This window comes from Eschscholzia californica, unplaced genomic scaffold (assembly GCF_041429995.1).
Source record: "Eschscholzia californica isolate CP2 unplaced genomic scaffold, dmEscCali1.0.p SCAF_4, whole genome shotgun sequence".
In the NCBI taxonomy this organism is placed as follows: Eukaryota; Viridiplantae; Streptophyta; class Magnoliopsida; order Ranunculales; family Papaveraceae; genus Eschscholzia; species Eschscholzia californica.
In genome coordinates this window covers 4,446,436-4,460,298 of record NW_028238461.1, presented here as the reverse complement: position 1 = coordinate 4,460,298, position 13,863 = coordinate 4,446,436, and the positions used below count along the sequence as shown (strand labels likewise).

Genomic DNA, 13,863 nt, shown 5'->3' with positions numbered 1-13,863 from the left:
GATTAGATGATGAACTCCTCATTTGAATATTCTTAACCAACTGTACTACGAAAGTCTATAAAATTCATAGGAGAAAACAGTGTTTAGGATATTTGAAAAGTGATCATATGTCATAATCTGGCAAAATTTAAAAATATAATAGTTATTCACTGTCAGACGCAACAAGTCTACATGGTTGTTGACAAGATGGTGAGAAACTCAATGACAGGTTCTACAACATATCCACGAGTCTATGAATGTATGGCACTAGTATGTATAATAGATCTCCTTTATGATGTTTTCGGTTATATACCTAAAGCACTGCTTTCCTGGAAAAGAAATTGAGACGGAGATTACCGAATGGATTTCTACCTTTTGAATGAGTCATTCTTTTTTTTTTTATCATTTTATTTGGATCTAAATATGAATTTGGTTTTTTTTACGCTTTTTCACTATTTGCACCATTCAAAAGACCAAAGAGAAGCTTTAATAACTAGGAGATGATATTGAAGTAAGATAATGGTGTGATCTCGATGTTTTTATCGACAAACAAACTTGAAGTGGTGAGATAGAGTGTAGCCAAAGAAGGGGTCCCTGGGTTTTAAAGTGGTCAATGATTTTGAGCTTTTCTTAATGAAATTGACTCTATCAGCGACCAAATTGTCTGTGAAATTTGACTTGGTCAAAACATATTGACCAAATCAAGTAAAATATGAGTGTGGCAAGTAAAACAGTAAACTGATAGTATAAAATTTGCATTGTAGTTATGGAAATGGATCAAATCTTTTTAAAAACAAACCGACGTAATAAACAATAGGTGAAACATAAATCATACATCAACTAAGACCTCTAGTGGTATTGGAGCCATGTTTTCCTTTGTTAGAAGTGTTACACTTAATCCCAATTTGTTTAATGAATTAGTGGGGTAAGAAGTGAATAGTTGGTCGGAGGGTTAGGGTTAAGTCAAGTTGGTCGGGTGCTTACAGATTGGTCCGGTGCTTATAGAGAATATAGTTGTTGGACCAAGTTCTAACAAAGCCGCCCGCTTACAGTCATTTGGTTCGGTGCACATTTATAGTATTCTCCCGTTCGTATAAAACAATAGGAAGCAATTATATCTACCTGCCAAAATTAATCTATTGGAGTCCAAGTTTACCTCAACTACCATAAGGATGCCCTCCGTTACTATGCATTATTGAAATTTCGGTAGAAACTTAATTTTAACATTCGTTTTAATAGAGCAACTACGTATTTTATGGGATCTTATTCATTGTCTTCCAAAACATGTTAGGGATGCCATAATAACCCTCTATTTCCCATTATGTGTTTCTATGTGAAATCTACTTAAAGAGAGGGAAGGGGATCTTTTCTGCCATCATCTATCTTATGGTTTAGTCTCTCTCTCTCTCTTTCTCTAGAAACGTGCATTTTCTCTTCTTGGTTATGTTATTTATTGTGAAATCGGAAGAGAATCCAATGTTGGTAGTTGAATATGAACCGGCCGCTCGGCCAAGTGACAGAATAATGGGTCCAAAACTTCAATGCCCCCCACCCCTTCACCTCACATATATTAGACACAACCCACACATGAATAAAGCTGCCTCAGATGTGACCTACTATCCAAGTAATCGGTCCCATGTGAATCCATCAAAAGTTCTAATACTCTGCACCTTCGAGCCTGAAATAACTATGAAATAATCGTTTAACTACAAGAGATGTTGAAACAATGCTATCAGTAAGATAAGAGAAATCACAAGATCCATTACACCGTAAAAAAGAATATCTAACTATTTATATTTCTTTTTACAAATGATATTAGAATCAGAGATGACTAGTCTTAAAAGGTAGCCGTTGTAAATAACCTACCGTTTTTTGACGTTTCATTCGAACGTTTGCGAATTATACGTTTATAAATCGTAATAAATAGTAAGATGCTTAGAATTGGAAGAATTGCGTGTTATGTAGTGTTAAAACAATATCATTTAACAGAGCATTTGATGGGTAACGACAACTTATACAGGAAACTGCCGTTTTGGAGAACCCGACAGAGTATTTGATGGTTAACGACAACTTATACAGGAAACTGCCGTTCTGGACGACCCAATGTCATTAGGGGTCATAATTTGGGTGTTACATACCAGTCTGTATATCTTGATAAATTTTGGAACAAAAATGTATAAAATTCAAGTTGTAGTTTAGTGGTTAACGACAACTTATACAGGAAACTGACGTTTTGGAGAACCCAACAGATCATTTGATGGTTAACGACAACTTATACAAGAAACTGTCGTTTAGGAGAACCCAACGTCATTAGGGGTCATAATTTAGGTGTTACATACCGGTCTATAAATCTTGATAAATTTCGAAAAAAAGTTTATAAAATTCAAATGGTAGTTTATTGGTTAAGAGTTTGTTTGTGTGTAGGTCTACCAAAGTTAACACATAGATCCTAAACACCCTTAGATTGTACATCCAACTATTACAATTTAATCAAAGCTCAATCAACGGATGGAAATTGATGTATAGATTGATTTGTAGGTCCCAATCATAAACATAAACCACTGACTCTTTTTTTTTCTGTGATTTTAGTGAACCCATGAAAGTTCAAATCTCTCTTTTCTCTCTCTAGCTTTTAGAATCTCTAGAATTTCTCACTCCCCATTCTATCTATTTATTACTGCTAAAAAAGTTACTGTAAATCTGAACAGAAAAAGTTTTTAACCTTAAACCCCAAAAGACACAATCAGATGACCTATTTAAAGAACTTGTTTCATTTTTCTCTCTCTAGTTTCTCTCTCTAGTTTCTCTCTCTTTCTCTCTTCTTTGAAGGGGTGGGTATCTCTCTAATGAACAACCCGTCTTCTTTCTTCCTCCTTTCTGCAACTCTCAAACTCTATACACCTTTTTACTAGATTCTCTCTCATCAAAACCACTACCCACTTCTTCTTTTTCTCTCTTCAATCAAACAAACAAAACCCTTTCTTTTTCAATTCTTCTTCTTCTTGTTTAAGTCATGTCAGGTTTATACTCTCATAACTTTTCACCTGCTAGAACTGTTTCACCACAAATAAGAAACACCCCAGACATCGATAGGTACTATTATATCAAACTAAGAGTTTGATTAGATTGAACTTCGATTCTTTTCTGTTTTGGGGTTTTCTTTTGAGAAATTTTAATCTTTTATTTTATTTGCTGATTTGGGTGTTTTTGAATTGTTGATATTTTTCTGTGTTTTTAGTGCCTACTTGACTGAACTATTAGCAGAACATCAAAAGCTTGGACCTTTCATGCAAGTTCTTCCTATTTGTAGCCGACTGTTAAATCAAGGTTAGTGTTTTGATTAGGTTTTCATTATTCATTATAGATCTATGTTTTAGATGATTTAATGTGTTTGTATGTATAACTTATTTAAGAAATGCTTCTCTTCTGCATAAAAAGTAGATTTTTAGATCAGACTTTGGTGTTTCATCTTCATTGTCTGATTCAGTAGTACTAGTTGATAAAATTGAAGTTTCAAATTTGAATACTTAACTTAAGGTTCTTATTTCATCAAAAAAAAAAAACTTAAGGTTCTTATCTATATATATATATATACACACACATATATGGTATTATACCAATGGGTGGGTGGGCGAAGCTTTAAGAACGATTTTTTTGTTTTATGGATTGTACGAATAGATGTGGGTTGGGGTACATTTCTTAGCAAGAGAAACCCTAATTACCCTTCTTATATGCTCGAGATTCTTCGGCTTGGGTATCATTGTTTTCTAGTCAGAGATGAATTGTCTTAAGATTGGTAAAATAGATACCATGATTTGTATTAAATTGGTAAAATAGATATCCATGATTTGTATAAATTTGGCAAGATTGGTAAAATAGATATCCATGATTTGTATTAAATTGGCAAGATTGGTAAAATAGATATCCATGATTTGTATTAAATATATTGTAATACTATACAGAAGCCTTGTTTTTTTAAAAGTTACTTGGAGTTCGCTCGACTTGGGGTTGCTTTCCTGCGGAGTCACGATGAAGTCCCGATCCCAAGTTCCCAACTACTTAGTTTTCAAAATCATAATGCTGGCATATGGCATAACCGATATATGCATGCCATAGAAGAGCGATAATTTCATTAGGGACATAACTAGCGGAGTGATGTGGTCCAATAGATTTAGAACTCGTAAGTGGCAGAGGTTTAAATTGTTCATTTTCTCTCCAAACCGGCGCACCATAAAGCTCCATCTCAGTTCCCATCTTCTGATTATTTGTACAAAAGACTACATCTATCATTCTCAAAGGGGCTGCGGGAGGCAGTAAATCTTCTTAGACCGACTTGTTTTCTTGCTTTGGTTCACAATTTCGAATTGCAAGGGGCGGCGGGAGGGAGTAAATTTCTTAGATTGTTTTCTTGTTTTGGTTCACTAATCAAATTGCCTTGTAATATACTCTTTCCTTCTTCTCACTTACTTTTGATGGTCCTTCCTTCTTCATGTAATAATTATTTCGTATGGAAAAGGGACACCTTTCCATGTTTTTATCTCTTCTCTATCTATTATAAGAGGATTTTAGTTTCCGATATTTCATTGTTCTTTCTTATGCACAGAGATTATAAGGGTGTCTGGAAATCAAGGATTTAATGAATATGACAGAATGCAGCATAGGAGCCCCAGTCCCATGGGTTCTTCTAACCTCATGCCAAATGTCGGAGGAACTGGTTTGGGTGGTTGGAATGCCCTTCAGCAAGAGGTAAAGACAACACTTTTAGTTTTTCTTATTCTATTCATTGCGAGAGAGAGAGAGAGAGATGTATTTTGCTCTGATTCGCTTCATGAAGAGTAAAGTGAGCTGACTAGAATCCTGTGTTATCTTCACTTTCAAGTTCTCATTTCTCATCTTATATATCTACAATGTACTTCAGTTATCTTTGTCACTTCGGTATTAGTTTTACTACAATCTCTAGGCTTTATCTATGCCGTGCCTAGAACTAGGTATTATTGCCAAAGAGTTACAGACAACATACAGAAAAACCATTATTTTGAATGACTGAATGTAACCTTCCACACTGGCTTCTCACAGTCTACTGTGACACTATCTTCTTAGGCTAGCTATATGCAGTATACGCGAGTACTCAGGTTGGTTTGAAACTTTGATGTATGAATTTTTCTTCTGAAGGTTGGTGGTCTCTAATCTCAATCACCATACTTAGATATTGTTGATAGAGTGCTTTGTGATAGTTGTCTCCCCGTTAGACTAGACGGGTATTATGCCATAAGGAACGAGCACTACGTAACTGATCAGATTGGATACTCCCTGGTATCTAAAGGTTATGGTAGGGAAATAGGGCTGAGGCTAAGGGAGGCTAGAGTCTGTCAGAATAATAGATTGGTAGCTTTTAGTGATGCTTGGGTAGAAGATGGGTTACAAGCTATACAATGAATTATGAAGTATGCGGGCTTATGTTTGTGAGATGTGACTTAAATATTTGGTCCCTCGGATTGGAATAGTCTCACTATGTGGTTGGTCTCGGCCGAGACAGCCGAGAATCTCGGGTCTCGTCTCGGTCTCGGGTCTCTCCCGAGACGAGACTCGGCCGAGACCCCGAGTTAGGGTTTGGCCGAGATTCTCGGCGAAACTCGGCCGAGACAACCCGAGACCGAGACAGTAATTTATAAATATTTAGAATTTTTTTTTTTGAAAAACTCTTGGACCTAATTGTGTACTACTGTTTATTATCTTCTTTAATCTTATCTACTTATTGTATTCCCAATAGATCTAATATAAATAGCAATAATACTATATAGAATTTTTAGGTTTTATGCCGTACAGAAACTTTGAAAATTCTTTCGCAACTTTCAAAATTTTAGTAGATTAGGATTTATTTATACAATTATTAGGTTAGAGTAAGTAGTAAAAACTAGAATTAAGAACTAATAAAGAAATAAAGAACACAAGAACCTAATTTTAGTAGATTAGGATTTATTTTATGCCTAAGTAGTAGGCCATTAGCTAACAGCTACACTTGCTGTCTCGGCCGAGAATCTCGGTCCATCTCGGTCTCGGCCTTCGGCCGGACCGAGACCGATACCGAGATCAACTACATAGGAGTCTCACATTAAGAGTTTGCCTGCTTAATTCTAGGAGAATTTAAAGTTGCTTGAGATACGTGGTTTAGCAACTGCGTAGCCCGGTTCATTGAAGATAAATCGGTATTCTGAAACATGAAAATGAATCATTGGCTTATCAAATTAGAGGACTATAGATGGACTTGACAAAGTCTGTTGCTTTTACTCGAAATGGGTATAAATCATGCTCAGAGCAACAACAGTACTTACTGCATAACGGAGATAAATTCAAAATTTAAGATCTCATAAAGCTAAAATAGCTTGCTCTTACGTGTATCTATCTTTGAATTAATTATGGAGAATATCATATTGTTGTTTATCTGAATTATCCATCCATTCCGCTTTTATTATTCAAGTTGCAATACTATTCCAGTTTGTGAGACTAGTGATGACAAAAAAAAAATTGTAAGTTTTTACTTCGAAAGAAATAGAGAGTTTGTAAGCATTCTTTCACTTGGACATGAAGCTTAAGCATTTGCTTTCACTTTCACAGAGATTAGGTGGGCCTCAAGGAATGACGATGGATTGGCAAGGGGCACCTGCTAGCCCGAGTTCATATATGGTGAAGAAGATTTTGCGATTGGAAATTCCAGTAGATAGTTATCCAAATGTAAGTATTCTTGTTTAGGAACCAATTTTAGTCACAAATTGTCCTTCAATATTTTCTATTCGAACCATATAAAAAGTTCCTGAAGTCTAAGACAATACTTTTATTATGAAAATTAGTTCAATTTCGTTGGACGGCTTTTGGGTCCTAGAGGAAATTCACTAAAACGGGTTGAAGCTTCAACCGGCTGCCGCGTGTTTATCAGAGGAAAAGGTTCAATTAAAGATCCGGGGAAGGTAGTTTAGTCTTTCAAAACTTAGATCTAGTACTAATTAAACGACAAAATTTTCTAATTACTTTTTTCAAATTTAACTATGGAATAGTTGTTGTGTGCTTAAATTTTAAATTCTCAGTTGCTTTACTTTCTCACTTGTAGGAGGATAAACTTCGTGGAAGACCAGGCTATGAACACCTCAACGATCCTCTTCACATCTTGGTTGAAGCCGAATTACCCGTTAATATTATTGATTCAAGACTAAGGCAAGCTCAAGAAATTATAGAGGAGTTACTAAAACCTGTGGTATCTATTTCTGCCATGTCCCTTTTGTGATTAAGATGTTTAAATCGGTCAGTTGGCGTTCTTATACAAAGTCTCATATTTCTATGCAGGACGAGTCTCAAGATCTGTATAAGAGACAACAGCTACGAGAACTTGCGCTTTTAAATTCAAATTTCAGAGAAGAAAGCCCTCGTCCACCCAGTGGTAGTGTTTCTCCATTCGGTTCTAGTGGGATGAAGAGAGCAAAGACGGGGCGATAGGAACCCGTTTCTAGAAGTGATTCCTTGAGAAATCTCATGTATTTGGTCCCCGATCTATACCTCTTAGTGTGGATTCAGTATAGATACAAAGAAGTGGAGCTTAAAGAAACTTGCAGGTAAGTGTGTTTCTAGTGGGAATCTCTTTTTTAGGTGAACAAGAAAAGGAGATGAGCAAAGTAAAAGCAGCATTTATCTGCTGAAGTCATTATCGTCCGTAACTTGGCTTTCATGGTGGTGGGTTTATGTTTATTTGTTGTTAACTTAGAATATTTATTGGATTTATTAATGATTTAACTAGTTTGTGGAAGTTTGTATCAAGAGTTGGATAAAAAAGCTTGAGGGTTTTATGTCAAGGCTGAGAGATAGCTAAAACAAAAAGTGTATAATTGATTTATACCAGGTAGGGGTGGCAATCACTACCTGATCAAAAGAAGGGTGACTTTAGAATAGAAAATCTGACTTTAAACGGGTCATATAATAACGAAAAGAAGGGTGACTTTGGAATCTGACATTAACCGTTCGTATAAAAACAAAAAGAAGGGTGACTTTGGAATAGAAAAGCTGACTTTGACCGTCCACATAATAACAAAAAGGGAGTCGTCTAATAAATTAGGGGTTAGGGGGAATTTGGTCATAAACTAGAGGGTTATTTGGAAAATAACTCTAATTTTAGTAAATAATTATTTAGTTTTTTTAAAGTTATATCTATGGGTGTAGTTTAAAGTATCCCTTTGAAGATGCTCTTAATTTGAAACAATACAAGAGCAACTAGGATTTCTAGTGATGCAAGACTTAGATACGTACACTATCATTTTAACAAGAAAAAAAAAACAGATACGTGCACAATAACATCATCCCCAAGGCGGTCTGTCTCTTTAGGGACACAATTTTTTTTTGAAGGAAACAAAAGTTTTGGGTTACAATTTTTTTTCTCCAAAGTCTCACAAACCCTTATTATTATCCATTCGGACAAAGTCGACGATAAATTTCCGTTTTTGGTGACCTTAATATTTTTTCCTCGTCTTCGTCCTCTCCTCCACCTTCACCACGGGTTGGTATGACTAGTAACCTGAACCACCACCACTACCACCACTCGTGACTCTCGCTCTCTCTCTTGAATTATCTTTCTCCCTCTCTACTGACTTCTTTCTAGTTATCTTTCTCTGACGGGAACCTTGACGAAGAAAAACTTTTGTCTTCACGAAAGAATTCCTATCAGTAACTCTTTTGTGAAGAAAAAAGTTTTTCAACTTTGGAAACCCTCCCCGACCACAAATCTTCCCTTGCACCGGAGATTTTTGCCGGCGAAAGGGAACTATAGAGGGCATGAGAGAGAAAGAAAGAGCGATGGGCCATACGAAAGTAAGTGGGACAGAGAGAGTAAGGGAGAGAGATAGAGATAATGAGAAGTAATGGTGGTGGTGGTTGTGAAGGAGATGCCCTTCGACCAAAGATGCAATACGAGCAATTTTTCGGATAGGATAATTGATGAAGAAGATCATCAAGTCCGGATGATTTAAGGGCCGTAGTGTTTAGCTAGAAACCAACTATGATCGTCGAATCACGGAGCCATTCGCGCCTAACTTTGTCTGGATCCTACATCGGGTTACACAAAGAGCGTCAACTTGATCGGAAGATATGACTAGAGGGATGAGACATATATGAATGGGTAAGACCCATAGATATGCCCAAAAGACCTAAAACAAGTTTAGGCAAAGATAATACAAAAAACCCAAAGAAGCGAAATTTGGGTCGGGCACCAAAAGAGATGTTTTGGGCACGAAAGAGGACGGACCATGCTTAGTCATGTGCCAAATCTACCTAAGACGGGCATGATGTGGTCGACTAAGAGAGAGGGAGAGGAAAAATAGCAACTAGTTGCTATTTTCGACTATTCCCTAGGTGTCGTTTGACAACGCTAAAATAAGTGTTAGACATTAGATGTCTGAGCTTCCGCTACCAACACTAGGAGACACCATAACCCAACATGCTAACCACCAACGGTTTTGGGATTATGGTGGTTATGATTTTTTTTTTGGGGGGGTTATTTCCCTAATATCCCTCAACTTTGTGACCGGTTTCCTGCTTAGTGTCTACTTTATCAAAAATATCCAGATGACCCCCTTTTTCAGATTCCGTTATGACACCGCTAACTAGTCCTCACCTCTCTCATCCAACGAACAAGTTATAGAACATTGTTAGGGTTTCTACTTCTCAGTTTTTTCTTTAAATTTTTTGGTTATTATTCTAGAGTTCTTCAATTTTCTTCAAAATTTCATGTTGATTTCACCATTTTCATCTTTACGATTGAAACACTAAGAAGATTTGACAAAATTTTGGATTTCAAGACCAAACTGAAACCTAGAGAGAGAAAGAAAGGCAGCAACAAGAAGGGATGAAATTGTTCGGGGAGTTGGCGACGAAAGGATGAAAAAACTTAAGTTATCTAGAGCTTATTTTGGGAAGTTATAAAGACGCACCAAGTTATTGCAATAGCCGACACATCAATAGCTGTATCCCTCCAAACTTTTGGCTTTGAGAAGGTGCTTATGGCGGAACTGTAAGGCGCCTATAGAGCTTGCATGGGCTTTATTTTTAGTATAAATAATATTTCAGTTTAGTAATTTACCCCATGATGTAACAATTCAAGTTGAAATAACTTAATTTACCCCCTAACTTAATTGTGTAATTTCATATACTCCCCCAAACTAACCTAGTTGCTTCTTAGGCGAGCTCTTCTAGCCTTTACCAGGGTTGTCGATAACCGGGTATGTATTTGAGCCATGGCAGAGTTGAGGCTTCTAAGATGATCTTGTCGACCTCCCCATTTTGAGTTGAAGTGGCAGACCTCTTTTGGCTCATCGGTCTTGTTCCCGTGACACGGGTTGCCCCGTTGAGTTTTTTAGTTTTTTCTTGACTTATTGATGATTGTCCACTGATGTCCATTTTATGTATCATCATTTGTCTTTCTAGAATCCGTCAGAATGGTGATATTGCTACGTTGAATCTTGCTCAAGACAAGCAGATTGTGCGTTCAATTAAATAATTGAGTATTGAGTGAACCCGAATTTACTGAGTTGTAACTTACCCAGAGATTGAGTGAATTTGTTCGCTTATGCCTTCTTCGAGGCAAATTGATTACCTTTTATATGCCTCTGTAGCCGACTGCATCGAGCGAGTGAGATGATTGCGACTCAGATCCTTCATATTATACTGGAACTACTATTTCGTAGTCATGTGATATTAGGATTTTTCTATGGGATTATCTAGGGTATTTTGTTTAAGCAATTTTCTTTGTTGATATTTAGTAAGATCGTATTTCCGATCTTGTGGAGTCGATGGGGAAAGTTTCCTCCCGCAAGACTCAATAAGGAACAACATACAAGTATCAATTAAGTAGTGCACTTTGTTGGGTGGTCTTGAGCCTCTCTTACCCCAAAGCTAGCTCAAGAGGTAAGACTTCTCCCACACTTATTAACACACCCCTTGCCCATTCCACAATCAATGTCGGATTAACCTAACAATCTCCCCCTCACACATTATCTCTTAACATCAATAGTTATTGGGTCGAGACTTGTTATTACCCGGGCTCTAACACCACTTGTTAGGAAAAATAACCTAATTAACTTGTTCAGGAATATGAAGATAAAATATGTGAATGTAAAAGCAGAGACACAAAGATTATTTAACGTGGCAAAAAACCCCTCCAAGATAGAAGGTAAAAAACCACGGGATCTAGTCCAGAAATCTTCCTCTATAATGATAATAATGGGTTACACAATTCTTCACCAAACCTATGGTGGATAAACCAATTGTTCAAGATGTGTAGAAACACTTTTTGATAACATTTCTTCCCTAAACAAATAGAGGATTAACCCACTCTTCAAGATGTGTGAAAGCACTCTTGGATAACTACTCTTCCCTAAACAAATAGAGGATTAACCAATTCTTCAAGAACGTCTTGAATCCACTGATATCTGACATTCTATCTGTATTCATCTATCATTCACGAATTCACTTGAATCATGTGTAGAGTGCACTACTGTTTTCCTTCCATATTTCTGACGATAAATCTAGCCTTGCTCTGATACCACTTCAGAAATCTCTCTTTCTCTAACCTCTTTCTGTTCTCATATCTCTGATCTCTATCTCTCTTGGCACGGGGTCTATCCCAAGTTTGAGATTGACACTGAAGCCCAAGTTTAATGAATACTTAAGATCCTCATCGACTAGGATGTTTGATAGGATTTCGGGAACAAGTCGGTAAAGCATTAGACACGCTTCAACCTCCATCCATGTTTTAGAATTGAGGTATCAACCTCAGTTACGCGAACCCCCTAAGTTTCTCTTAAATTCCAGGACAAACCTGATTGTATTTGAATCAGGGCTTAGGCCCCCTTGAACGATCACACCGACCCCCAAATTTTAGGCTTCAGTGGGAGACCTCTTTCAGATTCAACCTCTCTGTTGTCTTGATACAAGTGGATTCGTTGGACTTTTAGTGCCTTCTTGACTTATTGACCTTAGTCAACTCATGACTATTTTTTGGATGATAAACAGTAACTTCAAAGAAAAATAAAACCGTTTATGTAGGAGAAGATGTACCTTAGGTTATGGCATCTATTGACCTCAGTCAACTCATTCACCATCCGTCCTATCTCAAACAACCACTTATCACAACTACAAATTAATTTTTGGGTCAGTATGCAGTAATTGTGAAAGTTTTCCCAACCATACTGATTAAGATTTGTGATCAATTTCAATATAAATTTCTCCCAATTTGAGTTTATATCTCATTGATACAAACTCAGATAATGAATAATACTGCTGTGTTGTTTGTAATTTCTGCAGTAGCCTTAATAGTAGTATCAGTGATAATTAGTTGTATCTGTTCAACAGTCAACAAGCAGAAACAGGGTCCAAGGAGTGGGTTTAATGGAGGTAAGACTTCAGGTACTAATCATGGAGATATGCATATGATGACAATGGATACAGCTGGTGGTGGTGATGGTGGTGCAAGTGGTGGTCATGGTGGTGGTGATGGTGGTGCAAGTGGTGGTGATGGAGGTGGTGGTGGTGGTGGTGGTGGTGGTGGTGGTTGTGGTGGTGGTTGATTAAGAATATCGAGGGAATGAAGGGATGTTCTTTTAGAACATATAAAGGGTGCCTTTAAATTTTTTTTTGAAACTTTGAAGTTGTTGCTTTTTACACGACTCTGCTTGGTGGTTGTATGTCAAAGAAGAGGTCAACCCTCAGGTTCCTGTAGAAATTTCATATCGATATATATCACGTGGGAGGCCAAATTAATAAAAATGAGAATGTAAGAACTAATGAAGTTGTTTGTTAGATAGGGAGTAATTAATATGTGTTGGGTTTATACAATGGGTGGGCCCATTTGGGTGATTCCATGGTTGGGCCCATTACCACCTAATAATTAATTGAGAGTGAGCCTCACCCACTCACTACTAGTCAAGACTATTTGTCTCCTAGTTAGCACATGGGTTGGGTCCACCTCTAGAAGGAAGATGACATTCAAAGCTTTCTTTCTCTAGACAATTAATATCCCACATCTCTCAACTAGCGAAACTAAAGGTGTCTTATAATAAGTTGATTGACAACTCATTGTAAAGCATATGATGGTGTAGAGAAGGCTCCCACACGCTTGCGCACACATGTAAGGCATTTGGGCTTTTAACCAATTTGGACTCTATTTGTGAGTTCAAGGGTTACTGATGAGATATTGAGATTTTGGAGGAGAGAGAGACTATAGTAGTAGAGAGGTGAAGAAAAGATTAAGAAAAGTAATTTCTAGGGTTATGGATTTTTACTCTTGAAATCTAACGATTGTAGCTAACCTTACAAATCTAAAGGTTTAAAATCAATCATATAGGCGGGCGGGTATAACTGGTAGAATAAACGAACGGATGTGGACGGATTCGGTCGAGCGGACAATATAAGCGGGCGGATTCGGTCGGACCACCGGGTAAGGACCTATGCCCGCGTCCGTCCGCTTAAGCTCTTTCGGTCGGGCGGGTACGAACCGATTCGGACAACGGACGGTCACGGACGCTTCGGACTCGGGCTGTCGTGGGTGGATTCCTTTCCGGATCAAAATCCCACCCCTAGGACTCTTTGGCTATTTGGGGTAATTGGGCTTATGGGCCTTTGGGCCGTGGCCCGTGAGCCCGGATGCCCGTGAGCTGGGTGCTCGGGAGCCCGTGAGCCCGGGTGCTCGGGTGCTTATAGTCTAAAAACTCTTTTGCCACAAAGAGTAGTTTTACTTAAATTCGAATTTTGACTAAGTCGGTGGGATTAACCTTATCAGTATTTGAGTATATCTCTAACTGATCTCGTAGGGTTAATCAAATTAGTTTTCGAGTTTATCTCCCACTCCCT

General features: G+C 37.5%; 1 protein-coding gene across 1 annotated transcript; it reads left to right on the top strand.

Moving 5' to 3' along the window:
* The first annotated feature begins 2,534 nt into the window (after positions 1–2,534).
* On the top strand, positions 2,535–7,820 carry LOC147541799 (KH domain-containing protein At2g38610-like). Its single transcript, XM_086636796.1, has 7 exons — positions 2,535–3,072; positions 3,218–3,306; positions 4,583–4,725; positions 6,595–6,711; positions 6,828–6,944; positions 7,085–7,228; positions 7,318–7,820. Exons 1-7 carry the CDS (start codon positions 2,993–2,995, stop codon positions 7,465–7,467), a joined length of 840 nt encoding a protein of 279 aa, XP_086492922.1. The 5' UTR covers positions 2,535–2,992; the 3' UTR covers positions 7,468–7,820.
* Positions 7,821–13,863: the final 6,043 nt, after the last annotated feature.

Coding starts and splice junctions, on each gene's coding strand:
- LOC147541799 (XM_086636796.1), top strand. CDS start 2,993: ATGTCAGGTTTATACTCTCATAACTTTTCACCTGCTAGAACTGTTTCA. Junction 3,307..4,582: donor TAGCCGACTGTTAAATCAAG/GTTAGTGTTTTG, acceptor TCTTATGCACAG/AGATTATAAGGGTGTCTGGA. Junction 4,726..6,594: donor GGAATGCCCTTCAGCAAGAG/GTAAAGACAACA, acceptor TCACTTTCACAG/AGATTAGGTGGGCCTCAAGG.